The sequence below is a fragment of the Gavia stellata genome, chromosome Z (genome assembly GCF_030936135.1).
Source record: "Gavia stellata isolate bGavSte3 chromosome Z, bGavSte3.hap2, whole genome shotgun sequence".
NCBI lineage: Eukaryota > Metazoa > Chordata > Aves > Gaviiformes > Gaviidae > Gavia > Gavia stellata.
The window spans coordinates 3,261,277-3,288,880 of record NC_082637.1 but is presented as its reverse complement, the minus strand read 5'-3'; the positions used below and the strand labels follow the sequence as shown (position 1 = coordinate 3,288,880).

Below are 27,604 nucleotides of genomic sequence, written 5' to 3'. Positions count from 1 at the left end.
ATGCACTGGATGTAGTTAGGAGGAGCAACAGCATTTCTCAAACATAGAATTTGTGACAAATTCCACACCAGTGGAAACAAGCAGCGTCCAAGCCCGTGACCTTAACCGGCAAGATAAATACGTATTGCACCTTCTGCAATTTACTTTCTCAACTCACTATTCATGATACAGTTACTAGCAAGAGCAAGAGGCAGAATTGCATGTCCCATTATTAATACATACAAAACCACCCGGCTATTAGACAAATTACATGTCCTTCAAGGCAGCATAAGTGTCTCAGATTTTGTTTTTCATTTAACTGTCATTTCTTCATAGACACCTATGAAGATCAAAGTAAGCTGTCTCCCACTCACCATTCTTTTTTGTTAGTGGCTTTTAGAGAGGATTATGGGCTTTGAACTACGTCAACATAAAATCAAGCAGTGAATAATAAATCTACATTTCAAGTATCCTTATTTCTGAGCTGCAAATTACCAAAAAAAAAAAATCACATACAGATCAGTCTCTTTTTTACTGTACAGTTTAGCATCCATTTATTACTGTGTATTGGTTCTTCCATAAACCTGCTTGGTCCATATTTAAAGAGCTCCTCAAATTCCTTTCGTGATTTTTCTTTCTTCACTGGAGGTCTCTGGGTAGGAGAGGTGGGCTTAATTATACTTTCTTCAGACTTTATTGAGAAATTCCAAGTTGAGAGAAGCAGGGAGATGAATCGAGTCCATGGTTATGGAGGATGGGTTGAATGGGAACAAAACTGGGAACATGTGCTTGAAGTCTAACAGCAGCTGCGGAGGGTCGTTTCGCTCTTGCAAGTGCATCTACGAGGTGGGGGAGAAGAAAACAAATTTAGTATCAATTGTTGCCTCTTCTTTGCATTTGCCGTGTTTAACTTCAAAGGTTTGAGAATGTACACAATTTTAGAGATATTGCAAAAAAACAGTGAGAACTATTTTGTTCTCTATTGCAGCAGCCTTCCTCTGAGCAAATACTTACAGTAACTTCTACACAGACTATAGGAAACACCGCTTCAGAACAACCGGGCTACGTTTTCTACATGACCACGAAGCAAGACACAAGACTTGGAAACAACGTGACCCCCTTGCAGAGCAAAAGCAGCACTGCACGATACCAGCAGACCACTTCTGATTCAGCCGCTCAGCAATGGAGACATATTCTAGGAGTAGTTGAACGCACTTCTGTCTCCATTTCCTGCCTCCTCCTTGCAAGCTTTAAAAAGAGGTTCAGTTTTCATTTATTTATTTTTCCTTTAGTTGCCGATTTCTGCCTCGTATCTCAGAAGTAACTCCATTTCACCGATGCTTCGCTGACTCCTGCAACCTTACTTCTGAATCGCGTTGCTACTAAAGAGCGTTGCATTAGCTGAGCTGGGAACTTAGGTGCTTATTGCTCTTTGTGATTAACAGCCTGGTTATCCTGGCAGCTGTATGTTGCAAGTAAGCGTGTGCACACGCAGAGCACTAAATTCAGGAAGACACGCAGCAGCACGCCTATTACAAAATGCCTGAGTTAGTAATGATTTAATACAGATGTCATTAGTACTATCTCCTTCACTTTACAGCCCTTTAATTTACCTGTATGTCTCGTATGAAAGCTACTGTCACACGTTCTTCAAACTCATTCACAGGAGTGTAGAGATTAAGTATCTTTACAATCTGTTGAAAACAAAATAGGATTACAGACAGTCAGAGAAGCCAAACTTTTCCAGAATGCAAAGCACCACTAATACTTTGCCTTGATATGGCCATAACCAGTCTCCTATGACACTATTGAGAAGCAGAAGTAGGACAAGCATCATCCTGGTGTTCCTTTGCCTGCTGTAAGGTATGGTAAGCACCTATGGACCTGTCAAAGTCACTTATGGCAACATTTGTAAATTGGGAATAGAATTGAACAGATTTATACAGTGAGTCCACTCAGTTGGCACATGGTGACACGGGTGACCGCTTCCCAGTACTTCTGACGTCACCTCTACAACACTTCTCCTGGTGCTCCCTCACTCCTACTCCTCCCCTACCACCCCTCGCCTTCTCTCAAGAACACACATTCAAGACAGGGAGATGGAGATATAGGAGAAAGGATGTCCCTGGAGATCAGCTCACACCTCTCACTTCTCCCTTCGTATGACAACATTATCAAATTAAGGCCAGGCAATCCAGCGGCAAAAGACACGAGTTTATATCCTCCTGGAACGGAGTCTCAAAGTTTGAGGTCGGATCCAGCCAGCCTAGGTGGGCAGTTCTCAACCTCCTGCCCCAAATATGAGTCCTTGCTGGGCATCCTGCAGACCCAGCCGGTTAGACCCTGGTGAAAGACAAGAGGTGGGTTTAAAATCCCAAGTGTCTGACTTATACCATGAGCTCCTCAGGGCTGGGTTTCATCTTTGAACATTTCTGCTGGAGCTCCAGCACCAGCACTGTAAGAGAGGAGCCGCCACGGTGACCAGCTCTGGCAGGGGTCAATACCAAACGTCAGTCCTGAAAAGGACAAGTTGTCCCCACCGTGGGAATGGCACGCTGAGTCTGAGCAAAGAGCTGGCAGCAGACCACCAGCCTTCCCCACTCCTTTAATTATCAATACCCTCTGGTGTAAATCTCCGCTCCGCTCCCTACCTGCTGTGTCGTGAGCGATGTGCACAAGGAGCAGATGGCCTCGGCATCTTCTGAGGTTTTCTTTTTCAGCTGTAAAAGCTGTGCCGCCTGAATCAAAGGCTCCAAAGTTTGTGCCGCTCCACTCTGCTGCAGATTCTTCCCACGCAGCCATTCCTCCAGCTGGCTTATGTTAAACCTGGGTAAGCAGTCAAGATAAGACATGAGCTGAGAGCCAAGAGATAAGCCGTAGCATCTCAAAAATCCTCTACCAGACTCAAGGTACATTGCAGTGCTGGTATATGTGGCTTTTTGTGATGCGTATTTGTGATACACATGGCAAGAGACAACCGGACCAGAACTTAATACTCAACAACTCGAAGCAAAATTTATACTCTGTGTAACTTAGAAGTAGATGAGCCATGTAACAGCTGAACAGCACAAGGGATGTGCTTTTCTACAGCATTCTGATGCATTCAAGTTTGAAAAGTCAATTAAAATTAAGCTTTTATCAAGCTTTGCTAACAAAATCCTGCAAGGTACCCAAGAACCTTTGAAAATATCTACACAAAAACACCCCGTGCCCACTCCCGGGCTCAAGGGGAACATGCAAAGGATCCACCATGGGAAGGGGAGACGGTAGCAAAAGGAAGATTTAAATCATTTACACCAAGTAGTAAGTTGATAGATTTATGCCGGGGCTGAATGAGTAGTCATAACACCTTTCCACCAGGTTTGCGCTGGCTGTCCTTTCAAATTTCAATCCTTATTAAAACACTCCGCTAAGACAGCGATGGGGCACGCGGGCCCCTGATCCCAGCCCAGCAGCCATCCGTGCTGCCGCCTGCTCGCAGCTCACGAGAGGCCAGAGGCGCTGCACACAGCAAGGGGGGTTCGTCTTTAAGATCCACCTGCAGAATCAGATCCTTTGACACTACAACATTTGTTAAGTTAAAAACAGTAGACATGGCAGCGGGAGGGAACCACGGACACTTCTCCACTCCAGTGAGCAATCCATCCTGCATCACCTGGTCTTCGGGCCGTGCAGCCCTCCTGCTCAGGCTGGGTGAGGCAAGGGTGGGGAAAGCCCACCCCAGAGACAATTACTGTAACATACATTTAATTCAGAAGCAGCACAGCAAACTGCATTGCACAGGCATTACTCAGCGGGGGTTAGCTTTAACTGCCACCGCATCAATCTCCTGCTGAATCCAGCTTCTCCCCTTACTTACACCGCTGCATTTTATTGCCTTATTTTCCAACAGCTTATAAAACACAAAACTTCCTTACGCAGGTACATCCCTGCCCCAAGCCCCCATCCCACCTTAGCTGCATGCCCGTGCTCCACGAGCAGACATCCTTCCGCAGGAGGAGGTTGTTCAGGGCGACCGCGTTGATCATGTAGAAGAGCTGCTTGAAGACCTGCTGCACGATCTCCGGGTCCAGGCCCTGGTCACACATGATGCTGTGGAAGATGTTCAGCTGGCGAATGATTGCGTCTAAGCTGTAGGAGCTATCACCATCTACCATGCTGGAGGAGCGATTCCGGTAGCCCATCGGTTTGACCCCAGAAAGCCCCTGGATACTCTCATTTTCCAACACCGCAGACACTGAAAAAGGAGGAAATAAAAAAGAGCTAAAAAAGTCCACCTATTAGTCACCGGAGGTAAGAAATGCTCCCTCATGGGCAGACATATACATGCAGCAGTGTCAAAGTGATACAACACGATGGATACTGGATCTGTCCTCCTTTCAGACCGCCCATAAATTGCTAGTTTATTGTGGTAATATGAAATAGTTGAAGCATACATAATACCTGTAAGATCACACTTTTTCCCCCCCACTCGGTGTTAATACACAAAATTCACTTACCACGCTGCAGAAACTAGGAACACCTCTCCTTTGAGCTGTAATCAATTCTCCCTCTATACTCACCACAAAGCCTTAAATTCTGCAGTTGAAGTGATTAATTGGCTCAAAGGACTGGGAGAAATGAAGATAGATTAAAAGTAACAAAATTCTTACAGCCTAACTGACGGAGGAACAGGACAACTTTCTGCAAGGAGCAGGAGGTAGATGCAGCGATGGTAGGAGGTGATGCCGTCGGATACGGCCAGAATTTGTGCAATGACATTTGGAGGGTAAAGGGAAAGAGTCCCAGATACAGAGGAGGCCAGGCTGGGAGCTCAAGGGAAACACCAGCAGCTAAAAAATATAAAGCACCAAGAACATCCCCTCAATTAGCTTAGCAAGGAGGAGGACAGATTTTCCCCCTTTAGGAAGGGGGTATCTTCTATCACAGGGGAAAAAACCTCATCCCTATTCGTTTCTGTCATGGGGGAAAATAAAAACTCTCCAGGTCTGCCCCCCTAACTCCAGGTCACTGCTAACACAAGGACCTGCTCCAAACCAAGACTTTTTCTAACATAGACACAAGTCTGATGAGGAGCGGCTGAGGGAGCTGGGGGTGTTCAGTCTGGAGAAGAGGAGGCTGAGGGGAGACCTCATCGCTCTCTACAACTGCCTGAAAGGGGGTTGTGGTGAGGTGGGTGTTGGTCTCTTCTCCCAAGTGACTAGTGACAGGACAAGAGGAAATGGCCTCGAGTTGCACCAAGGGAGATTCAGGCTGGATATTAGGAAAAAATTTCTTTACCAAGAGAGCGGTGAAGCACTGGAAGAGGCTGCCCAGGGAGGTGGTGGAGTCACCATCCCTGGAGGTGTTCAAGGAACATGTGGACGTGGCACTGCGGGACATGGTTTAGTGGGCATGGTGGGGTTGGGGTGATGGTTGGACTTGATGATCTTACAGGTCTTTTCCAACCTTAATGATTCTGTGATATGCCTCTCTACCAGCTGCAGGCTTTTTCCTTTGGGGAGAAGTCATGCTAGCACAGTACAAAGGTCTGAAAAACACTCAGAGTACATAACTACAGCAAAAAAAAAAAAAACTCTCCTAAAAGCTAAAATGCTGTGAACTTACCGATCATGGGTTGGAGTACGCCCTCTGCTATCTTAATGAGCTGCTGGTAGATCTGGATGGAGAGGTGGCTCAGCACCTGGCGGTACTCGGTCAGGTCAAAGTTCTTCAGACAGTGCTCGTTCTGCTTAGGTGTGTTTTGTGTCATAAAACCCTGAACAGGAGGAGATTAAAACACCTGGTTTCATTATTCCACCTATTTATAGTCCAGTAAAATCACTGTATTAAAAAACCCAACACCTTCGAGTACAATATGTCCAGATATGCTACCAAAGTACATTTTTACTCTATTATAGAGAAGATCAAGACTCATAAATCAACTTTGATTTACTCAGCCATTTGTTGTTCATAAATGATTACTAGAGGGCTGCTTTTTGAAGAAAAGCATCATTAAGAGATAAGTTTTTCATTTTAGCTTTAGCAAGACGCAACATTTGTATTAATTGCAATATATATATGAACTAGAAAATTACTTTTCAGTCACTGAGAAACTTTTTTTAGCTGTTTATCCCTGTGAGTTGCAATTATTTATGGGAAACCAGGTATTTTGAAATTAAGATATTAGAAAATGGAAAAAAAAAATACGACAACCGCATGCTATGCTTTGACATTTTAAACTGATCTGAAGTTCAGAAATCTCTCCGAGTAACTGAATTTATTCCCTGCCTTTTGCTGAAGCAGCAGCTGATCTCTGATCCTGCAAATGGATGCCGTAGCCCTGAGTTCAGGGCTCAGACATTAACGCCAGTTTTGCTGGCAGGAACAAATGGGATCTAACTTAATTCTGTAACCTAACGCAGATGTTTTAATTGTCTGTTCATATGGTCTTATCAATTTGGTGTCAAAATGCAACTTTTTTCGTTGTTTGCTGACTAGTAAAATGCAAAAATATATGTACATTTTGAGTTGACTTCAAAATTTTCATTAGTCAGGAAAACTGAGAAAAGTGTCATGCTCCTTGCACTGCAAGATTGCATTTAGTTTGGATTTTTCTTTTAAACCCATTTTTTAAAAAATAGATTGGATTTCAAACTAAAGATAACAGTATTTTGGAAACTGCTCAGAATTATTTTTCCCCTCTTTTTTTTTTTCCACCAAATAATCAACTGAATTTGCAAATAGCTGGTTCATTTAACACAGTAAATCACGACAAAGAATCTGAAATTTAAGTTTTAGTGTTTGGGTTTTTTTTTTTTTACCCTGCTGGTTTTCTGGGGAGGATTTTCTTTAAAATCTGATGTTGTTATCCAGGCAGAAGAGGGCAAACAGGACCATAACTATTAGTATTATCTCAATTATTTTTCTTTTTAATTTAAATCTTGGAAGCCTAGCACCGAGGTTTTACACATCAAGTCATTATCTTACGAATGATCTGAATAGTCAATTTGATTCCATGAGAATTTTTTTCTTTATTCTTAAAGCTTGATTGCTCAATATATCTAACACAAATCGAGACTAAATGAGAAATGACATAATTTGGCTCTGTTGAAAATTTTAATACCCAGAACATACGGCTATAATAATGGCAGCGTGTAATGTACTAAAGAGGACTGTGATGATCTGATTTTGTCAGAAGGGATTGGCTATAATAAAACTTATTTCAAGTTCTGAAATATTACTGAGGTGGCAAGAAATGAGAGGATTTCCTTCCCAAATCTTACCTTATGATTATGCATTTTTGCTCTCTCAAAGTTTGGTTATTTCGAACTAGTTGAACAGAACAGGAAAAAAAGCAGTAGGAACATTCAGAATAAAATTGCAAGATTTGGAACGCTCTTCCCCTGTCTAAAAATCTTGGTTAATGAAAAGCTGCGGGACCTATTAAAACCAGGGGAACAGCCTTAAAAACAGCCTACCAGAAGGAAATCCCCTGTTCAGACAAATCAAAGTGCATGGTTGGCTACGAAATTCAAAATATTCTGGGTATTAGTCAGATAATGTTGCGCGTTATGTTGTAAGGGTCCTGGTTTCAGCTCTCAAATGTCTTGTCTCGGTGCAATGCCCCACGAACTTCTGGTAGGAGCTGCCTCATGTTATATCCAAATAAACAAAGGAGGAAAGTCAGAGATGAGCCCACGACATAGCCAGAGGGAAGCCACCAGACCCAGGAGACCTGAAGACCCTTCCTGGAGGAATGCCACCACACTCAAGATCAGTGACCAGTTTCTTACCGCGTCTCCGCTGTACTGCTTTAAACAGTGCAGGAGGCGACACGTATTCGCCAGCCAAAATGACGTCATCTGAAAATCATCGTTGTGTTTCTGGAGGAGCAGAATTAAAACATGTGAGACCCACCCCTCTTCGGTGGGGGATGCTGGCATAGGAAGACAAAGTGATTTTGAGTTTCCTCACCTAGATCATAGAATTGTTTAGGTTGGAAAAGACCTTTAAGTCCAACTGTTAACCTAACACTGCTAAGTCCACCACTAAACCATGTCCCTCTCTCTGCAGATGGGCAGTATTAGCCATTTGTTCCCTGCAAACATTTTTTTTAATCTGTAAATGCAAACCATTTTATTGCTAAGATCATAATCCTCCTTGTGCTTCTAAAAAGGGAAGCTATAAGAGTGATTTGGTTTGAAAATCACTATAAGACCCAAATATCACACACTTTGACATGGTTATAACCATCTTACACCATTCTCAACCCCAAGACAAGAGAAAATGGACACCTACCTTCAGCACTTTCTTAATGCCATTGATGGTGGAGGTGAGCAAGGAGTGCACTTTCTGGTCATCGTTGATGTAATCCGCATGTCTGATGCACATGTAGAGGATGTAGGCAGGAAGGCAAGGAACAGTAGCAGACACTGCCTGGGGCTTGAGATCTAGAAGGTTTGGTGGTTTGGGTTGTTTTTGTTTTTTTTAATTAAAAAAAAATCCTCTTAAAATTCACCAGCTGCCAGCTGAAGCAGGGAACACCACAGCCAGGGACGTACCCAGGCAAACCCATCTCCCCCCCAACCCTGTGGAAGCTGAGATGTCGGCAACTTGCATCCCTCTCTGCAGCGTGGACACAGAACGAGAGGTCCAACCGCAGGACAGACGGACCTGCTGGAGGTGGCCAAAGCAGAAGGGCTGCAGCACCAGGGCTTGGGAGCATAGCACAGTCTGCGCTGGTTTGTGACACTATGACATTACACTTTAGGGATGCACAGATGTGCACGGGTGGCACTAGATCTTCTTTGCCACGTGAAAGCCTACCCAAGCAGCACACAAATAACCTTAGAAAAGCTCCCTGAAGCTTTCAGGAATACCACCCACAGGTTGGAACCCCCCCCCTCTGAATTCATGACGTAGTAAATCACTCTTTCCCTCAAGATCTGAATCCTATGGCAGCTGTAGCAATCTGCAGCCTCTAAAGAAAAAGCCTGTCTGATTAGGGGAACTTCAAAGACCATAGCAACGGGCTAGTACTGCTCTTTGAACACTTTTTAGATCCTCACTGGACTCTGCTGGAATTAGAGAGCAATAGTAAATACTAACACAGCCAGGGAAGCATGACTCCTCTAACAGCGTTGAATAAGGGGATGCTGCAACAATTCTGATCAGACCTTCCAGCGTAAAAGAGCTCACAAGTTTATTATCCATTATCTGTTATTATCTCATAAATCAAGCTACCTTTGTTCCATCGCTGTGCAAAATCTATCCCTTGCTATCCCCTCTCCAGCTATTACCTCATCGCACGAAGCTCAGCAAGTTACTGCTTACTCTAAAAACTGCAGCCTCCTTTCTGCATTTTCCAGTTTCTGCTATCCCTAAGGATTATATCCATGCTGGTCTATCTGCTTAGTGCTGCACTGCTTTACCTACCAAAACTGCCGTCACCATAAACATGCAGCCCCAGGAGGGATTAATATGAGAAGATCTATTTGTCTATCTTGAGATCTCAAGCTTACAAACTCCCAGCCAAGAGAAGAAGGAGCCAGGCACAGGAGCAGAGCAAGTTGCTCACCTGTAATGAGGTTTCGGATGAGAAGTGGCTCATCTTCTTTATAATATTCCAACATGCCCTGAAAATCTTTCTCCTTCCTCTGGACTGCAACTTGCATGTTACGCTCATGCCGCCTCCTCTCCGCCGGTACCGTGGCTTGGGATGCTGTGAAGACAAAAGAGGATGAAAGGTGATCTAGAACTATTCACATCCTCCATTGGCCTTAGAGCAGACACCAGGTTAAAGCATTATATGTTAAGTTTCCAATAATGTCATCAGCTTTGACAGACTTATAAAAATGTAAAGAAACAGGTCTTGAATTACTGGTCAGTAGTAGTTCTGATTCTGAATCATAGAATCATTTAGGTTGGAAAAGACCTTTAAGATCATCAAGTCCAACGATTAAGCTAACCCTGCCAAGTCCACCACTAAACCATGTCCCCAAGCGCCTCATCCACATGTCTTTTAAATACCTCCAGGAATGGTGACTCCACCACCTCCCTGGGCAGCCTCTTCCAATGGCTGACAGCCCTTTCAGTGAAGAATTTTTTCCTAATATCCAGCCTGAACCTCCCCTGGAGCAACTTGAGGCCATTTCCTCTTGTTCTGTCACTCATCACTTGGGAGAAGAGACCAACACCCACCTCACCACAACCCCCTTTCAGGTAGTTGTAGAGAGCGATGAGGTCTCCCCTCAGCCTCCTCTTCTCCAGACTGAACAATCCCAGCTCCCTCAGCCGCCCCCCATCAGACTTGTGCTCCAGACCCCTCACCAGCTTCGTCGCCCTTCTCTGGACACACTCCAGCACCTCAATGTCCTTCTTGTAGTGAGGGGCCCAAAACTGAACACAGCATTCGAGGTGCGGCCTCACCAGTGCCGAGTACAGGGGCACGATCACCTCCCTGCTCCTGCTGCCACACTATTTCTGATACAAGCCAGGATGCCGTTGGCCTTCTTGGCCACCTGGGCACACTGCTGGCTCACATTCAGCCGGCTGTCGACCAACACCCTCAGGTCCTTTTCTGCGGGAGAGCTTTCCAGCCACTCGTCCCCAAGCCTGTAGCGTTGCATGGGGTTGTTGTGACCAAAGTGCAGGACCCGGCACTTGGCCTTATTGAACCTCACACAATTGGCCTCAGCCCATCGATCCAGCCTGTCCAGATCCCTCTGCAGAGCCTTCCTACCCTCGAGCAGATCAACACACCCGCCTGACTTGGCGTCGTCTGCAAATTTGCTGAGGGAGCACCCGATCCCCTCATCCAGATCATTGATATAGCTATTAAACAAGCCTGGCCCCAAAACTGAGCCCTGGGGAACACCGCTTGTGACCATCTGCCAACTGGATTTAACTCCATTCACCACAACCCTTTGGACCTGGCCATCCAGCCAGTTTTTTACTTAGCGAAGAGTGCACCCGTCCAAGCCATGAAAGAGAGTGCAAAAGTTAGACCTAAAGCGGAAACGATGAAGTAATTTTTTATTTTCCAAGGAACCACAGGCTAAAAGATAGCTTTCTAGTGTATCATTTTCACAGAGGGGATAAAAAAATAGCCAGGCAATGAGAAAAATACCTAAGCATCACATCTTCTGGCTGGCTGTAAAGCTGAAGAACCACGGTGGCACACCATCGAGCGTTGTGCTTCCATAAAAGTTTAGTAAAACAGAAGAGACCAGCATGCAAGTACTGCAGTAAACAGCAGCCTGCTGCATGCAAATTACACTGACAAAGACCAGCTGTGCTAGCCATGGAAACCCTCCCATCATTCAGCTTAATTTTACTTAATGCCTAGTTTTCAGAAACTAGCTCATGAGAACAAGGTTATGTGATTAATCACGGCATCTCCAGAGAATGGGAAGGTCCTTCTGTACGACACAGATGTCACATTTGAGGTGTTTTCTGATCAAGCAGAATATACATATATATTTTAATCCTGAGTGGTTTTAATCCCTCCCAAAATTGCCAGAACAGAGTAGTTGCCTGCTAGCCACGGGTCTCTCTCTATCTCTGCTTGGGTCACAGCACTGACAGCAAGGAAAGCAAAAAGCTTTCTTAAATACCCTCCAAACCTCGGTACACTGAGCATCAGACCAACACCTCCAGCAAGCACTCGCCCTCCATCACTTCATGGACTCTCTTCAAGTTTACCACCTGCAATCACATTGACAAGCTAAAGCTACAGCAGCACAACTGTACGTGCTCAAAGGCAGCCTAAGCATGACCCAGGAGCTTCATTTGGACTTTTGGTTCCTTGCTGCCACGCCAATGATGAGCTCAGTGCTAGTTCCGCATGCCAGAATGAGCAAAGTCTTACTTTAATAGAAAGAAAAAGAGAAAAACCTGCAGCTCTCCACGGCTGGCCAAAGAAGTGAAACCAGAGTGCTGTTCCCCCACCCCACTGCCTACCAACAGCCAAGTCACCTTCAAAATCTTGGACCTTCTTCATGTAAATCTTCAGCTGCTTCTTCAGCTTCTTTTCATTCTTTTCCAACCTCTCCAGCAGTTCTTTAAGATCCTGAAAACCAGAAGATGCATTGGGTTAAAAAAAAAATAAAAGCATTAAACCCAAGAACAATTCATTTGGGGTGAGTTTGAGGCTGGAGTCACTCAGCAGCCTGGTCTATGTACCACTACTGCATGGTGTGAGCATCTTCATAGAAGAGCCGTGTTATTTCTGGATCACTCGGAGAGACCCTTACTTATGCCGCGAAGACCATGGATGCTGTGCGTCTGCTTCTTCTAGAAGTAGCCTACAGCAGGCGATACTCAACACATCACCTAAAGCGTTTTTACTCCTGGCTGTTAAACATATTTAAACAGTTCCAAAGCCATTTAGATACTAGAGATGTTGAGAAAGGCAAACAGCCCTCACCCGAACTTAAGAGGGGCCAATGTTCACTCCAGACCTTGCAGAGGGATACAGAAGGTGAGAGAGGGAAAATTTATGATGAGCCAGGCCAACTTTTCGGAGTGGCGACTGCCCCCTGCACTCCAAATAAATGCAGGTAAAAAAAAGGATCATGTTGTCTTTGTGCATAATTAGAGAGTACAGGGGTCCCCAGCGACTCCAGTGATCTCATTTGGTAGGCAGTGCCACAAAGTAGGCAGGCTTAAAAAATGAAAAAAAAAAAATAAAGTGCCTAGGGAGTCACAAGAGTCATACAGCCACAGAGCAACAGTTCAAGGCCAAGTACCAATGCTCCCAAATGCACCAGTGGGAGATGCTGAAAGACCTTGCAGAGACTTTAGGAGGTGTGGAAGAGACTCCAGCCCCTTCCCCTCCCCATTTCCTATTTCCTTTCTCTCAACCTGCTTATTTTTTCCTCTTCCTTAGGCTATGTTTTCAATACACACTCTTACCAGATTTTCATTGGTGAGACGTGTAATTTCTTGCTGAAGTCCAAACTCCACCTGGACCTCCGGAGACAGCTGCAGGGTCTGCAGGAAAGCCTGCTGCTGTTTCTCCATCTCTTCTCTCATCGCATCCACCTCATTTTTCAAAGCTTCTATCTCCTCCTCATGCTCTCTTCTCTGATCCTGGAGCTGTGCTTCCAGTAACCTGAGAAAAGGACCATACGGATCAGCCTGGGATCTTGGCATCGTGGCAGTAATCACTGTTTGAGTTTAGATCCCTCAAAGTCAGCCAACTTGGGAGATATTTCCAGTCCACCTCCCTATAAAACTGACACACACAAAGATCCGCTATGGCTATTGTTGCCACATTAGCCTGTCATTTGCTCTACTGCAGATTAAATACTTTTGAAATTAGAGACACGAGATCAAAAGTTTGGGGGTTTTTTAAATAAAAGGGAGGGGGGAAAAAAATAATCCAGGAGCTCCTTTTTTCTGCAACCGTATCACAAATTTGGGTTCCCTTACCCTTCCCATTAGCAAAAAGCAAATGCATGGCAAGAAAGCAGTACAGATCAACACCTGCGGGTTTTTCAAAAGCTCAGCTTGAAGGGCATTTGTTCTGCTCATGCCCTTTCAAACATCAGTTCTTACTCTTGAAAACTGAACTGTCTGTCTTGCAAATGGCTCCGTCCAGCCGGACTGCCACAGGCTTCGTTTGCTACTGCTGGGAGTTTCAAGAAAGGCAGAAGCTCAAACCCTTCATTCCTTCTAGCTGTTTGCAGAGTTGTTATTTATCTTTGCTTAAGAAGAAATATGTTCACATATATCTCAATTTTCATTATAAACTACCCGCACAAAACTATGCACAAGGCAATTTTCTGTCATCTTGATCTGTTCCTGCCTTCATCATCGCTGCTGACTTCACCAGGACTCTTCAGCAGGGGAAAAAGATTTGTTTCCTTTTACTCCATGACATAAAATACTAACACCATGATACACAGCTGACAGAAGGCACCAAAACCAGTCCTTCTCCCACTTTTAAGTAGGTGCCCAACTTTTTCTCTAATAATTTTGTCCTGCCAACCTCTCCTACCCGCCTTTTCCCTACACCAGGTCTCCTTCCAGCCCTGCCTTGAGCCCATGCACAAGGACAACCCCAGGGGGAAATGCTGAGCCAAAGGGTAAGGCATTTATTTAGTGCATTATCCAGCCATTTGCTAAACCAGAATGCCTTCGTTAATCCAGTGGAAGAATGATTCATCACAGAGATGTGAACTGCCTTCCCGCACACACCCATGCTGACAGGGATGCTGAAAAACCTGGCGAGTGACACGATAATTGATTTTTTAAGGGTATCCCCTACCCTCTGCTAAATAGAAATCTCCCTGTTAGTCCACCAGCTCTTTCAAGAAGACCAAACTAAGTGACTCCAGAAGGTATGAGGACTCTGAGGACAGGGCATCAAGACAGAAACTGCAAAGTATTAGTCCCAGATTACACAGGGCGATGGTGGCAAAGAGGAGGAATGACGGGGCGGGGATAACCAAGCCCATGTCCTTGCTGTAGCTCATGGATGTGCTCTCCCAAGCAGAACTACAGACAGCCACTCACCCAGCTCAGGGGCTTTGTCTCTTCTGGCATGGGATGCAAACGGCAATCCTCAAAGACGAGGAAGACTCTGGTGTTGATAGCTTAGCACTTACTCAGGACATGCACAGGCACGGAGCTGCGCCAGTGTGGAAAACACTACAACTCTTTCCAGTCCACTGGGAAATTCATGGACATTCACACCTGTGAACTGTTTCTCTGCAGGAACAATTAAGCATGGGGGTTTTTTGTTGTTTAGGTTTTTTTTTTTTTTTAAGGATTGTTTAAAAGAGCACATGCTTTCTATGGAAGATTTCTGGATGAAAAGTATGAATCATTCTTCAGTTGGGCTTTTTGTTGTTGTTAGAAGGTCTAAACAACCCAATCTCTACTCCCATTTTCCAACTATAGAAACATGGGAATAATGCATTCAGCCTCGTAATCATGTTGTCAGGATTTGTAGTCTTAATAGGCTTGGAAAATACAGGCCCACCATGAAATAAGTATTAAGTACTTGATTTTCATTGTATTTCTTCACGTGGGTTCAGATTAACTGTGAGCCGCCCTCAGAAAAACATGCTCCCTCTACGAACCTGAGTTCCTATGTTGCTTTGAAAAACAAATGAATCATCCCTGGTATTTCTCCTGTTATTGTCTGGTTTTACTCTGATCCCTCTAGATGTGACCGCTTTAGAGTACTTTATACAAAACATTATTTTAACTTTTCCTTTCTATAGTGTCCTTAATCAGCTCACTCCATATCTTTTCTAAAAATCATATATATTGGAGCCTCATAACCACCCTGCAGGAGGGCACAGACTGATTGACATTTAATTACCAGCTCCTCCAAGCACCAAGTTGAACTAGAAGAATCCAGGAGTCCATCTGCCTTGCTTTAATCTCCATTTGTGTTTCTAAACATTCATTAGCTTGGAGATGACAGATCATTACAGAATAACCAGCATCCCCAGGAGATACAGAGGTTGCAGGTGTGTCCTGCTGGGATATTTGCCCACCAGACCAGGACATGGGGAGAGCTGTGGAAGGATGGCACTGTGTGTCCACCACGCATCTTCCTCCTTATACCTGTAGGCAATGCATGGATGGGAGTGCACAATCCCTGGGAACATGCAAAGCAGACGGCATCGCAATACAAACACGGGGACTTCACTTCTGACGTGTCAAGGATTGGGAGAAAATGCTTTAGGGAGGTGCTATATCTTAGCACAATTTGGGAAAAACCATCTAAAATGGGTTTTTTGGGCTTCCTGGAGATTACAGCTTCCCAACACCTTTATCACACAGTTTCCCATTAATGTAGCATAATTCTTACTGAATCACAGCTCAGGCATTACTGACAACAGCCCCCATCAGCAATGCCCAATTAGAATCACAATGACTCCTCTGAAAATTAGAGGAGGGTTCTCAATTCCTCCAGTTCGGATACCTCACCTCCAGCTGCTCCCATAGAGGACAACAGGTCTACAGAGGACAACAGCAGAGGAAGAGAAAGAAACAAAACAGCAAGGAAAAGGGGGAGAGGAAGCAGTGGGGAAAAAAGAAAGCGTTTGACCTGGCAACTTGCTTTAAACCTTGATAAGCCAAGCCGAGCTCTCCGTCTTCATTGAGATACCCCCAGTCCTCAGTCTTGCTAGAAATAAAGGACAGGAAAAGGAAACAAGAGGACAGAGAAAGACAAAAGGTCAATTGCAATAGAAGGGGAAAAGGTGCAGAACCCTTATTAAATTAATTTAATTTTGTTTTTTAAAGCACACTTTCATTACATTGTATTTCCTTTTCCACCACAGTGAAAAAGAACCATGACCTGGTTGTGCCCCCTACGACACCCCTGGCTAGTGGAGCTTCTCCTCCCTCCCAGCTGTGAAACCCATCCTCGTGCAGCCCTTTCCTCCCCGACCCGCTGCAGCCAACACAGGAACCCAAAATCGTTCAGGTCAGAAGGGACCATTGCAGATCACCCAGTCCAACCTCCTGGCAGGTTATCATTGTTCCTGAGATGTTACTGTTTTTCCCAAAAAGTCCAACTCCTGGAGGTCAGAGCCTGAGTTTTTGTTTCTGTACAGCTAAACTGTTTCCCACTTGACTGCAAGAAAAAGCTGGCAAGCCCACACCACACCAGCTAGCCGAAATCCTTGTTAAAACCTTATGCTTAAAAACCAGGGAGGAGAAACAAGGACCAAGAGGGATAAAGTAGAGAGCAGAAGTCAGCTCAAAGGGTAAGGAAGAGCTGTCTAAACACCAGAGGGGTAAAATGAAAAGCATAGAGTGATCCTTAGCAGCTCCCAACAGGCTTCCTTGCTTCCCCCCCAAAAAAATAACTATTTTTGAGCTGCAACAGCCCACATGCATTTCCAACCCACAATGCAAACATAACCCAACCCTATATTTTATTGCATACTGATAGCTTGGAACAGGTCACTCCTCTTGCAAACTTTCTGCGCTGTGCCACATCTCACTAATGTTTTTAAGACAAGTTTCTCCATTTCTTTCCTTCTGCAGCAACTTCCACTGGTCTAAAATAAATTCTCTTCTTTCTACTTCAGCCAAGGGTCTCCTCAATCATCAAGTCAAACACATCAGCCTTTCCTCAGAGCAACCTTCAGTCCAAACACCCCTTGGATGTTTGTTTCCTCACATCCATGTAAGACCCCATCTCCTCCGTATCCATTCAGGCAGAAAAATGCCCAGAGAAGTCTCACCTCACTTTAATACTAAAAGCTTCCTTTTAACAGCTTTTTGGGTGTTTTTTTTTTTTTGGGGGGGGGTGGGGGGGGGTGTTTAACTTATAAAAGGCAGAAGATTCATTTATTTTTGGGACATGGTTTAGTGGGCATGGTGGTGTTGGGTTGATGGTTGGACTTGATGATCTTAGATGTCTTTTCCAACCTTAATGATTCTGTTATCCTTCTTTAGTGAGGTGTTGAACACATTCCAAATGAGTGATGTAAGCTCATCAACCTGACCAGGAACACTTGCTAGAGCGAGATTTTACTTGGCTTTGATGTGAGTTAGAAAACAGTTTTTATTTTTTGAAATAATAATAAAAACATTTTAAAAATATCACTTAATAAGTCATTAAACTTTCAGAAAAAAAAAAAAAGAACCAAGCCAATATACACCTCCTATTTTGAGAAGAGGTGGAGCAGATGCCATTCCCTGGCACGGAAAAAGCTGTGCCTATTTAAGGGGAAAAGCACAAACTTTCTATAGCAAATTTTCACACGAGGACAGCAGTGAGAACCGTGGTGGTGCAGCACTACTATGAAAGGGCTCAAGAGGTGTCTCACCACTGCAGACAGCTTGTACATCCTTTCCATTCTCCTGTACAAGCATGGCATTTCTCAAAAGTAGCAAAGAATTCAGGCATTACATTTGGGAAATTTATCTGTTAAAGCCATATGTATGACTTTAGATAAAAACCTTATTTTTACCCATACGTAGCAGGCTTCCAAAAGGGTCTGTAGGCTGACAGATACAGGGATGTTTATTGGTCCGATTTCGGTTAATTCATTAGTAAGGTCTTGTTGTTGTTCAGATAATCTTAACAGAACACATACACTTCTGAAAACTAAGAAATAAAAAAACCCAGGAAGGATTCTTACTATTTCTTACATGTCAGTAGCCTGGGAAATCTCACACAATGAGCAGCATGTTTAAGAGATGCATTTTCCTGGATAACCTCCTTTGAAAAATAGCTTTCCTTCCTTTTTTAATCATATGCATTGTGGTAAATGAGGAAAGCAGCTCCAGGGGGTGCCACTAGACCAAGATAAAACTGCCCTGGGAAATAAGCATTCAGCCCATGTTCATCAACACGGCACTGACTCGGAAATCCTTGAGATCCCCCTTCTCGCAGAAGTTTACATTAACCAAGACATTAAAAGTCAATAGGGGTCCTTTCAAGCCAATGAGATTAATTAGTATGTGCCAAAATAATTTCCTAAAATGCTGGGTAAATCCTTCTCTCAAACAAGCCTGAAATGAGTTGAAAGGATGTGATTCACAGCCTCATTTCTCCTTGATCCTTATCTTGGAGGCACGGATCTCGGGGAGCAGCTGGTGACCTGCAGTTGGCAAACTGCCTTCATGAAAGGGAGAGAAATTCCTGCCCAAATGCCTCCCTCCCCTCCTCCAAGGAGCTTAAAGGGGGTACATGTATACCAAACCCCAGAGATGTTCATTTTAGCATCTTCAGATAATTATCATCTCTTAATAAGGAAGAAAGGTCATTTCATTTTCAAACACAGATATGCTGCTTTTTTTTGTTTTAATTAAATGGAAAACTAATGCACATCACATTAGATATACGACAGAGTGGGAAGCACTGATAAGAAGAGACACAGTGGAGAGCAGTGAGCAGAGATATGAACCTCTCCCATGGGCGGCTCTTCCAGCCGCAAAAGCATCCTCCACGTGAAGCCAACGTTAGACCTTCACTTTGTACTGGGGCTCTGGGTGGGACTTACCCAGCAGAAAAAAAAGCTATGTACTCTACAGAAATCACTTGGAAGTTACCACAGAAGTTCATTTCAAAGACTAAGCCTGATCTGCTTTGAGCTGCCAGGTTATTACCTCTAACATCATCACCTGGTCTTGTTGCTGCTATGTTTCCACCAAGATCAAACAGGCTTGAAAGGAAGATCCCTAGAACTGAAACAAGGAATGAAGAGCCTACTTAGCTTTACATTCAGTTACTGAAGCAGAAAATTAGCTGGAAACTAACTTGATACTTTCCCTTTAAGAGTTGAAAGTCAGCAAGAAGAAAAAAAAAAAGGAAAAGAAAAAAAGCCGAGTTCACTGCATTTGTAAGGGGCTGCTTTTAGTTCAAACTTTCCCTTGACCTGGCATCAAAGGGACTTCCCCCGAGAGCTGTGTGGAGAAAGTGAATCTCTATGTGGGCAGGGTTAGGTGCACCTGGCAGTTTTTCCTGGTTTTCTTCAACTGTATTTAAAAGACCTGGATTATAGAGACATAGAATAAATAAAACATCTATTTCCCACCAAAATAAAGCCATGCCCCATCCCCAGCATAAATAGCTGAGACATGATGACTTCAAGCTATGAGTAACCCATGGGTGGACCATAGCTTTACCACATCGGTCAGACTGGACCGGTGGAAGAGCGTCCACCTTGATTGGAAACCGCCAACAGTATGAGAGGTATCGGGGTAAAGAGAAATGGGAGTGCTCCCTGCAGTGCCGGTGGGAGAAAAAGTGGCTCTTGCTTATTAATCCCACTTCAGAATTGCAATCCCACCAGAAAAGCTTTCCATTAAAATATTTATTGATCAAGATTAGAAAGAGAAAGCAGTTTTATTTCTCATGCTGACACACTTGGGTATAGAGCTGCGTAAATACAAATGCAAATTTGTGCTGGGGGAGGGAATGTTAATTTACGTCCACAAATACAATAATTCGTGCTCCCCAAGCGTTTGTTTTCATCTGTTTTATTGCCATCGACTCCAGCCTACGGTTTACAAACCAACCCAATATACAAACAAATGCACAGGGAACTATATATAATGGGGAAGCTGGTGGTGATTAATGAGCCATTGGATAAATCACTGCAGAAAATCAAGGTGATAGTACATAGAGCTACTGCTACTGTATTACAAGAGCCAAGCTCCAGCCAAGCTTCATATGAGAGGCAGATGAGAGAGGTAACAGGAAACTGAGCCTGGTGACTGCAGATTTCCCCTCCCAAATCTCAAGAGGCCAAAAAAAGCCAAGGCCTGATCACATGAACTTCCTAAATTGCAGCTCACCTGTGCAACTACAAGGAAAGAGATTTGTACTGTTGTGGAAAATTAGATCATTGCAGCATTTTGATGATTTCTACGTGTGATTCCACCCTCACTGCAGAAGTTAACTCTGGAAACCAGAACGGCTGAAGAAGGACCGGGGCCTCCCATCAGGTTGAACGAGAGCCGACAACACACACTCCCGGATGGCCAAATCTGGGGACCAGTGATACAACCCATACACACAGGTCGGACACATGCCCTATGAAAGCGGCAACTCTTATTTTGACTCTAATTCCTTCACCAACACCTGAACACAACTAACCATCCCTATACATGCACACTGGAAAATGCAGTTCAGGGAGTAATTAAAGCTGTGCCTGACAATTGGATTTCATATCCCATACTAGTGCCCACAGCTCCAGGAGAAAGTTGGAAGGAAATTGGAGGAGAAAAAAAAAAAAAAAAATCACAGAATTTGTTAAGTGACCAAAAAAACCACACCTTGCGGTAGGAAGCACACTGAGCTCCACTGATTTATTGACAAAAAGGGGATGTTTAAATCAATCTCATCACCCCTACACTGCAGGAGGAGCAGAAATTTCATCAGCAAGTTCACTTCAGGAAAGCAAATACTCAATGGCAACAAATTGAAAACCAAACACTGGTCCTGATCCAGCCAGACACGATGCCCAGGTGGAAAAGCAAGTGTCACGAGAGTCCTGAACCTCAACAATCCCCACTCCTCCAGGTTCATGGGCTGAAGTGAAAGCTGGCAGTACTAGTGTGGGCAGAGGCTCAGTCCACCCATCAGGGTTTTAAGCTATGTTTAAATGCAGTGCACGTGGAACCCAGCCCTTCCAGCAGGCCCATCTCTGTAGTCACGCACTAGGAGACCTCCACAGGTTCTCCTAGGGCTTTCCCAAGAAGTGAAATAGGTGCAAACTCAGAAAATTCAGCCCATACTATGGCAGGAATTTGGGCAACATACAGCACAGACACAATGAGAAAAGTTGACAGCGTAGCAATATAAACACGGAACTTCTGCGTATCAATCCAGGCACATGGATTTCCCATTGCACCTTCTTGGCCATCCAGTTCTGAAAGCGTTAAGCAACTCTTCACAATTTTTCATACTGCATTCAAAGATGGCGTGCCTTTGCTCATATTCATACAGGTATGAATAAAATACTAACTACGCCATAGGCTTTCCCAGCCTGAACCACTAACAACCTTCTGCAACCGGTTTACGAAGTGCGAAAGTATAATGTGTTATTAAAAGCCATTAATCCACAACAGTTAGGTCCTCGACTACCTTGCTGAACACAATTATTTAGGAAAAAAGCCTCAAACATCTCTATTTGTCAAGAGAAAAGGAGATGAACATTCAATTTCCTTGCAATAAAATAAATATTTACTTTACATATTATCTTGCTGTTTAATCAATGTAATTTTGTCTTCTTGCAAGAGACTACTTTTTTATTTATGTACTCCTGGATAGCTGTAAGGATTGATTTAATGCCTCGCAATATAAGCCCATTGTTACTATAAGGACAGATGCATGTTCACAATATTAACCTTTCACGTGGGAAATGTGTAATCAAACAAATGTTCCTGACTCTCAGTTTAGAGGCAAGAAAACCAATAATGTGGGTGTTGCCAGAGAATACAGCGTGTGTTCGTTAGCTTAGCTCACCATCGCGGGCTTTTGCTTCTGGGAAAATGAGAGGGGAACTGTGCTGTCTTCCCAGCGTTGCCTGAGGACTTACCTGAAATAAGTAACTCTTCAGTATATCCCAAATCCTTGTCTTGCTACTATTTATGTACTGGAAGCAAAGTAAAAATCCAGTTTTCCCTCACTTCCATGTTGGCTTTTCTAGCTGGCCGGTATCTCCCCTCCCTTGAGGACATACTGCCCCAAAGATGAGGGCTCCTCACCCATTACAAGACCTGCATATTTGGTTCCATCTTTATGGTCCATCCTTGACCCAAGGTCCAGAACACACTCCAGAAGCTGGTAACTCTCTAAAACATGTTGTTCATTTTGGTCTGGATCCCATCTCTCACACTTTGGTCAGCCCCTCCCTGCTGCTGGAAAAATTTGGGCCATGCTTACCGGTTCGTCTCGCACATCCCTTGGTAGGCTTCAATCGCGTCCTCCTGATCAATGTGCTTGTCGCTGTTCGGCCAGCTGGCATTGGTAGTGATGCTTTCCTAAATTCAAGATGCAAAACACAGCAGCATGACATCCTGCATATCTCCTGTCTTTCAAAGTTACTGATACCAAACAACGCCCAACCATCCTTAATAGAGCTTCCTCGAGGCATCCACCAGACTAAAGAGTTTCTATGAATTCATAAGCATGCAAACAGACAGCAGCAGAGATAAGGAGATGGAAGGAGGATGTATGAATCTGGGAGGGAGACGGGGGGTGTGTGGTCTGAAATACAAAACATACCAAAACCTCGAGGAATTAAAAAGCCCAAGGGAGAGTTTTCAGAAACCGTACTCTTCCATCAGAACAGGTTCTAAACAAAAAGCCCTCAAATGACTGTAGTGATGGGACAGGCTCTCTTCTTGCCTACACGCCAGTAGAAACACATTACAGCTGCACCAGCATCAAGCGAGCAGAATCTGGTCCAGAAGCTCTTTTTTTTCCCCCCCATCCCATTTCCTTGCAGAATAAGCTAGTTGTCACAAACTATCTCCAGGGACCATCTCAGACCACCACGCCTTGGTGCAGGGCTGGAGAAGTTGTTCCTTGGTGTGGGCTGGCTAGACCTCATCAGATATGGGGTCAAGCACCTTACAGCAGTACAGACCACTCCAGGACATATAGTCCTGCGCTGCCTGAAATGATGTCATGGACTGTATTTTCATCCATAGGCAGAACCTCCTATAACCTCCCCGTGCCACCCAAAGCCTACCGAAGCAAAAATGGCATCGCTCAGGCAGGTAGTGAATTTTCAGCAACAGAACGGGAAAAGGAAAAGAAAATCCATTACCCTCTCAATTACCATGTTTTTGCCTGTCTCTTTTTGCTGGGCTGCCTTTATAATCTGTGTCCTCAGGATGAGCACCTCTTCTTTCCGCACTTCCAGCTCCTCGTGGGCTGATTTCAGCTGATTCAGTAAGAGGTTATAACTGTCCTGAATATCATTGGATGAGTTGTTCTGGGTTGCTCGGTCTGCGATAGCCTTCCTCAGCTCATTAAGTTCATTTTTCAGCTTCTTGTTCTCCGACTCCAGCTCTTGCCTCTGGAAAATACCAAGCCATTAACCAATTTAGATAAACTCTCTTGCAGTGGCTCATCCTTTTCCGAGTTGCCTGTAAGGCAACTCAATTACCGATGATCACAGCCGAACGATCGATTCATGCCAGGATCTGGATTTTGCTGCCCGTCCAGCCATGTGTAGCTCAGAAGAGATTTTTGCTGTAATCAGTAGCCTGTTGCTATTTAATAATAATGCTACCAGTGTGACACAGGGGAGATTTTTTTATTTGTTAACATTATTTTTGAACGCAAAAATAAGTGGTTAAAGAAGCCAAGCACGTTGGTCTTTTCTCCACCCCTTTTCCTTCTCAATCAAGAAATCACCTCAAACCATACTCATCTTCAATATTGATTAAATACGGTGGAAGACACCAATTTACACGACCCTTCATCATGGCAGGCATCCCGTTAGGTGAGCTACGGCTGTGTGAATTCCCGCTACGGCTTCTTTTCTCATACATTTTGTAATTCCCCCAGCCCAGTGCAATGTTTGCAGTTGGAGGATTTTCTCGCCCTGACGTCTCATCAGCTGCTGGCATTTGAAAGGCAGTGGCAATACTGTACACGTTTGACGCCAAGTGCTTCTCCTGAATAACGATGCATGAGCATCTCCGTGTTTGCTGAGACAGCTGAAGGGCTTATTTGCTTTTGCATGACAATAGAAGACAGAAGAATATATAAAACTCCAGCAGCTAAGACATCCTTTATTTTGGTATTTCACCATTGAGCAAGTGGTAACACCACATTTGGCAGCTCTTTGCCAGCACCCAAAACCCACCTGGAGCATGCCAGCTGAGTCAAGAGCAGCTTTGCTCCTGTGGATGGTGCAGTCCTTGCTATGGGTCACAGACGGGGAGGGAACCAGACTCCTGGGGTCCTGCTCACAGCCCGAATCCCAACAACCCACCTTTCTCTTTGCACCAAATCCTCCATCACCAGCTGCTGCGTGGTGGCACCCAGGACGGCCCCCTCCTGTCCCCATGCACCCAGGCTTCTCAGACAACACCGAAACCCAACGGGAACATCATCCGACTGTTGCATGGCAAAACCAGAGATGCCTGCAAGCCAGCTGACAAAGTCTGGTGTTCGACGGAGTTGGGGTTAGCTCTTTCCTAGGGACCGACCCCCATATCCATGTGGATTCTCTAGGGTCTACAGTGGTACAAGCTCTTTCCCCACTGAGATCCACGTGCTTCCTTCTCCCTGCTGCCTTTTGATCCTTTCCATAGCTTTCTTGCACGATCCCTCTTGTCTATGGGATATCTGCTTCATTATCAGCTTTGGCTAAGACCAGCTAACTAATCCAAAAATGGCTGGGGGGGGGGGGATGGAGGCAATTTATACAATTTATGTGTAGCTAGCACAGCTGTGTAAACCTCGTTTCCATAGGAAACGGGTGTTATAATTATAAATCCTTACAAATTATAAATAGCATGCCTTATCACAGCAGAGGTGTGAACAGAATAGCTGATCTGTCATCTGAACATACTCTGAACTGAACAAACATCATCAGTAACGGAGCATAGTCAGGTACTTTATACCATCTGTCATTAAAAAAAAAAGAAAGGATAAGAAATACATTAGATGCAGCAATCCCTCCACATCCACATCAACCACAGGTCAGCAGAGGGAGCGTATGAGCCGCTGGCTTTTCTATAACTGTTCTTTTAAAACAAGAGTTTGAAAAGCGTGCGCACAGTGGGGGATCTGCATCAAAACTGGGTTTAACTCTTCTTGCTGCATGGCTAGAGCACCGACTTGCTTTCCACTCTCTTCCAATCATGCTTAGAAACAGGTGAAGGGTAAGAAGAAAGCGGTTACCTGCTTTTCTACACAAATGGCTCTTCCTTGATTTTTGTGATTTGCTGGATAAGGCCCCTGTTTTTCTTTTTTCCTCTCCTTTTTTTTTTTTTTTTTAATTTTCTTTTCCACACTCACCCCCCCCCTTTTTTTTTTTTTCAAATGGGTCAGCCACACTGCTAACTCCAGGGCCTGGCCACCCCAAGCTGTGCTGTGGTTAGAAACAAAGCCAGGAAGATCAGGAAAGAAAGTGATAACCAATAACCCTGCTCCAAGAGCTCATGCCCTGGGCTCCATTCAGAGTTTACAATTAAATTCCTTCCCTATTCTTCCTTGGTGGATTTTGGGCGTGAAGCAATGTTAAAATAGATTTTGTCATAAAAATTTTGTGTAATTATATTTCTTTGGTAACGGTTATATTAAGTGACTGTTCTGTCTGTTTACGTGTGGATGAGGCATTGTGGGACATGGTTTAATGGGCATGGTGGTGTTTGTTGGTTGATGGTTGGACTCGATGATCTGACAGGTCTTTTCCAACCTTAATGATTCTGTGATTCTTTAAATAAATATACATAGACATAGGCGAGACGCCTATTGTCCCCAGCCCGTACACCCTTTTTACATCAGCGATAGCAGAACAGAAGCTAAAATAAAATGCTTTGAACATGGAAAGGGAGATTTCTGTTTGCGCTGTGAGAAATGCTCTTTCTTCTGCATAGTCCAATAGCGCCGATTTATTTGACAAGTTATACAGATAGAACATCCTGAACTTGAACTCACAGTTGTCCCACATGTACCGTTTTACAGAGGTATGAAAGGGGAACCCAAGCCCCAACAGTGAGGGAAATTGCCTCACTCTTTAGGAACGGGCTTATATAGCTGGGCCGGGTGAAGTATGAACCTATGCAAACCAGAGGTTAGCACTGCCACGCCAGGAATTTGCCCTCTCTTCTATTTCTGGTGCTCAATAGGAAAAGAAAGTAAAATCCTCTAGAAGATTATTTCATGATGAGCTTCCCAGTCTAAGGGATGAAACAAACATCCCAGCTATGCGAAGAGCGAGAAATCAAATCATGCATTGTGCTCCTGGCTAGGAGCACAGAGTCAGGGCAAGGACTCCTTGGTGCTTTCACTCCCACTTTCCCAGCTTGAAAAAACAAGCCAGAAAACACATTTTTCACTGATGACCTTTTTGTTGTACCGTTGTGACTCAGAGACACATCTCCCACGAGAGAGATGTTTCACATCCCTCCAGCCCTGCACCATGGCTAACCAAACACCTGGCTGAGCATATTTTGGGACTGCATCTACTGAAAACTCCATTTATCCATTATAAAGGACACAATTCATGCCTACTGTAAACACACCAGTGTTAGCCCAAGTTTCTCACATTCCTTCGCAGCGCTACAGAAAAAAACAACCAACCCTTATCCAAATGAGCTTCTCTAAGGAAGGACTGTGCCTCACTCGCTTCCCTCCAGCAAAATCTGTACCAAGAAGAGACTCCCCACAAAAAGCTAATTCCAAAGGCAAATCCCAAAGGCCACCGTGGGTGCCGTGACAGCACAGGACAATTACACCGAGACACAAAGCTGGATGACAGTAGACACGTATGAAGTAGCAGACCATGCGCTGGCTGCAAAAACCGAACCCGCACGGCCAACCACTAACACCCAACACCTTGTATTCTCCTGCCCAAGGGGCCGTGCATGTCAAAACCATCTTGAACAGGACCCAAAAGTGAACAGAAGGCAGTGAAGACTCCAGTCACAAGGTACTGAACAAGACCCAGAAACATCCTTAACCCCCAACAAAACCTGCTCTTCAGCAATAACCATATTTACCACATTTACTCAAACTGATATTTGTATGCATTATTTTAAACTAATATATATACACCTATATTTACATTTTTACTGGTTATTGTTTTTATATTTTTATACTCATATTCATCCAAACCATACCCGGGGTCATTCATGAACTTATCTAAGCATCTCTTCCCCATCCAGTGCAACCCTCCTACACCACAACGAGCTGTTCAGCTGCATCGGTAACAGTCTTCACACCTCACCTAGGTCAAAATTCATGTTCATATTAGGGAAATACACTGGTTTCTGAAGAAAACACCACAGCCACCTTGCTAAAACCTTCTGAAACCTTTCTAAACTGGCTAAGGAGTCTCAGTTTCCAAAAGATAGTGCATCAGTGGTGCACCAAAGCCAAGATCCCTTCCTCCTCCATAAGCTGATATCTCATGGACCATTCAAAAGCATTCACAGGAAGAAGTTGCTGCGTGTGAGCTTTTAGACACCT

The 27,604-nt window shown here is 44.3% G+C and overlaps 1 protein-coding gene across 1 annotated transcript in view; it reads right to left on the bottom strand.

The window, feature by feature from the left end:
• Positions 1-665: 665 nt before the first annotated feature.
• MYO5B (myosin VB) overlaps positions 666-27,604 on the bottom strand; it is a 152,707-nt gene continuing 125,768 nt past the window's right edge. The window contains exons 28-40 of the mRNA XM_059833394.1: positions 23,223-23,474; positions 22,334-22,431; positions 16,031-16,108; positions 12,877-13,075; positions 11,938-12,031; positions 9,539-9,682; positions 8,260-8,411; positions 7,755-7,844; positions 5,587-5,737; positions 3,931-4,216; positions 2,631-2,805; positions 1,593-1,673; positions 666-818 (exon numbers count right to left, since the gene is read on the bottom strand). Of these exons, the coding sequence (XP_059689377.1) occupies positions 666-818; positions 1,593-1,673; positions 2,631-2,805; positions 3,931-4,216; positions 5,587-5,737; positions 7,755-7,844; positions 8,260-8,411; positions 9,539-9,682; positions 11,938-12,031; positions 12,877-13,075; positions 16,031-16,108; positions 22,334-22,431; positions 23,223-23,474 (1,953 nt within the window). The remainder of the gene's footprint in view (positions 819-1,592; positions 1,674-2,630; positions 2,806-3,930; positions 4,217-5,586; positions 5,738-7,754; positions 7,845-8,259; positions 8,412-9,538; positions 9,683-11,937; positions 12,032-12,876; positions 13,076-16,030; positions 16,109-22,333; positions 22,432-23,222; positions 23,475-27,604) is intronic.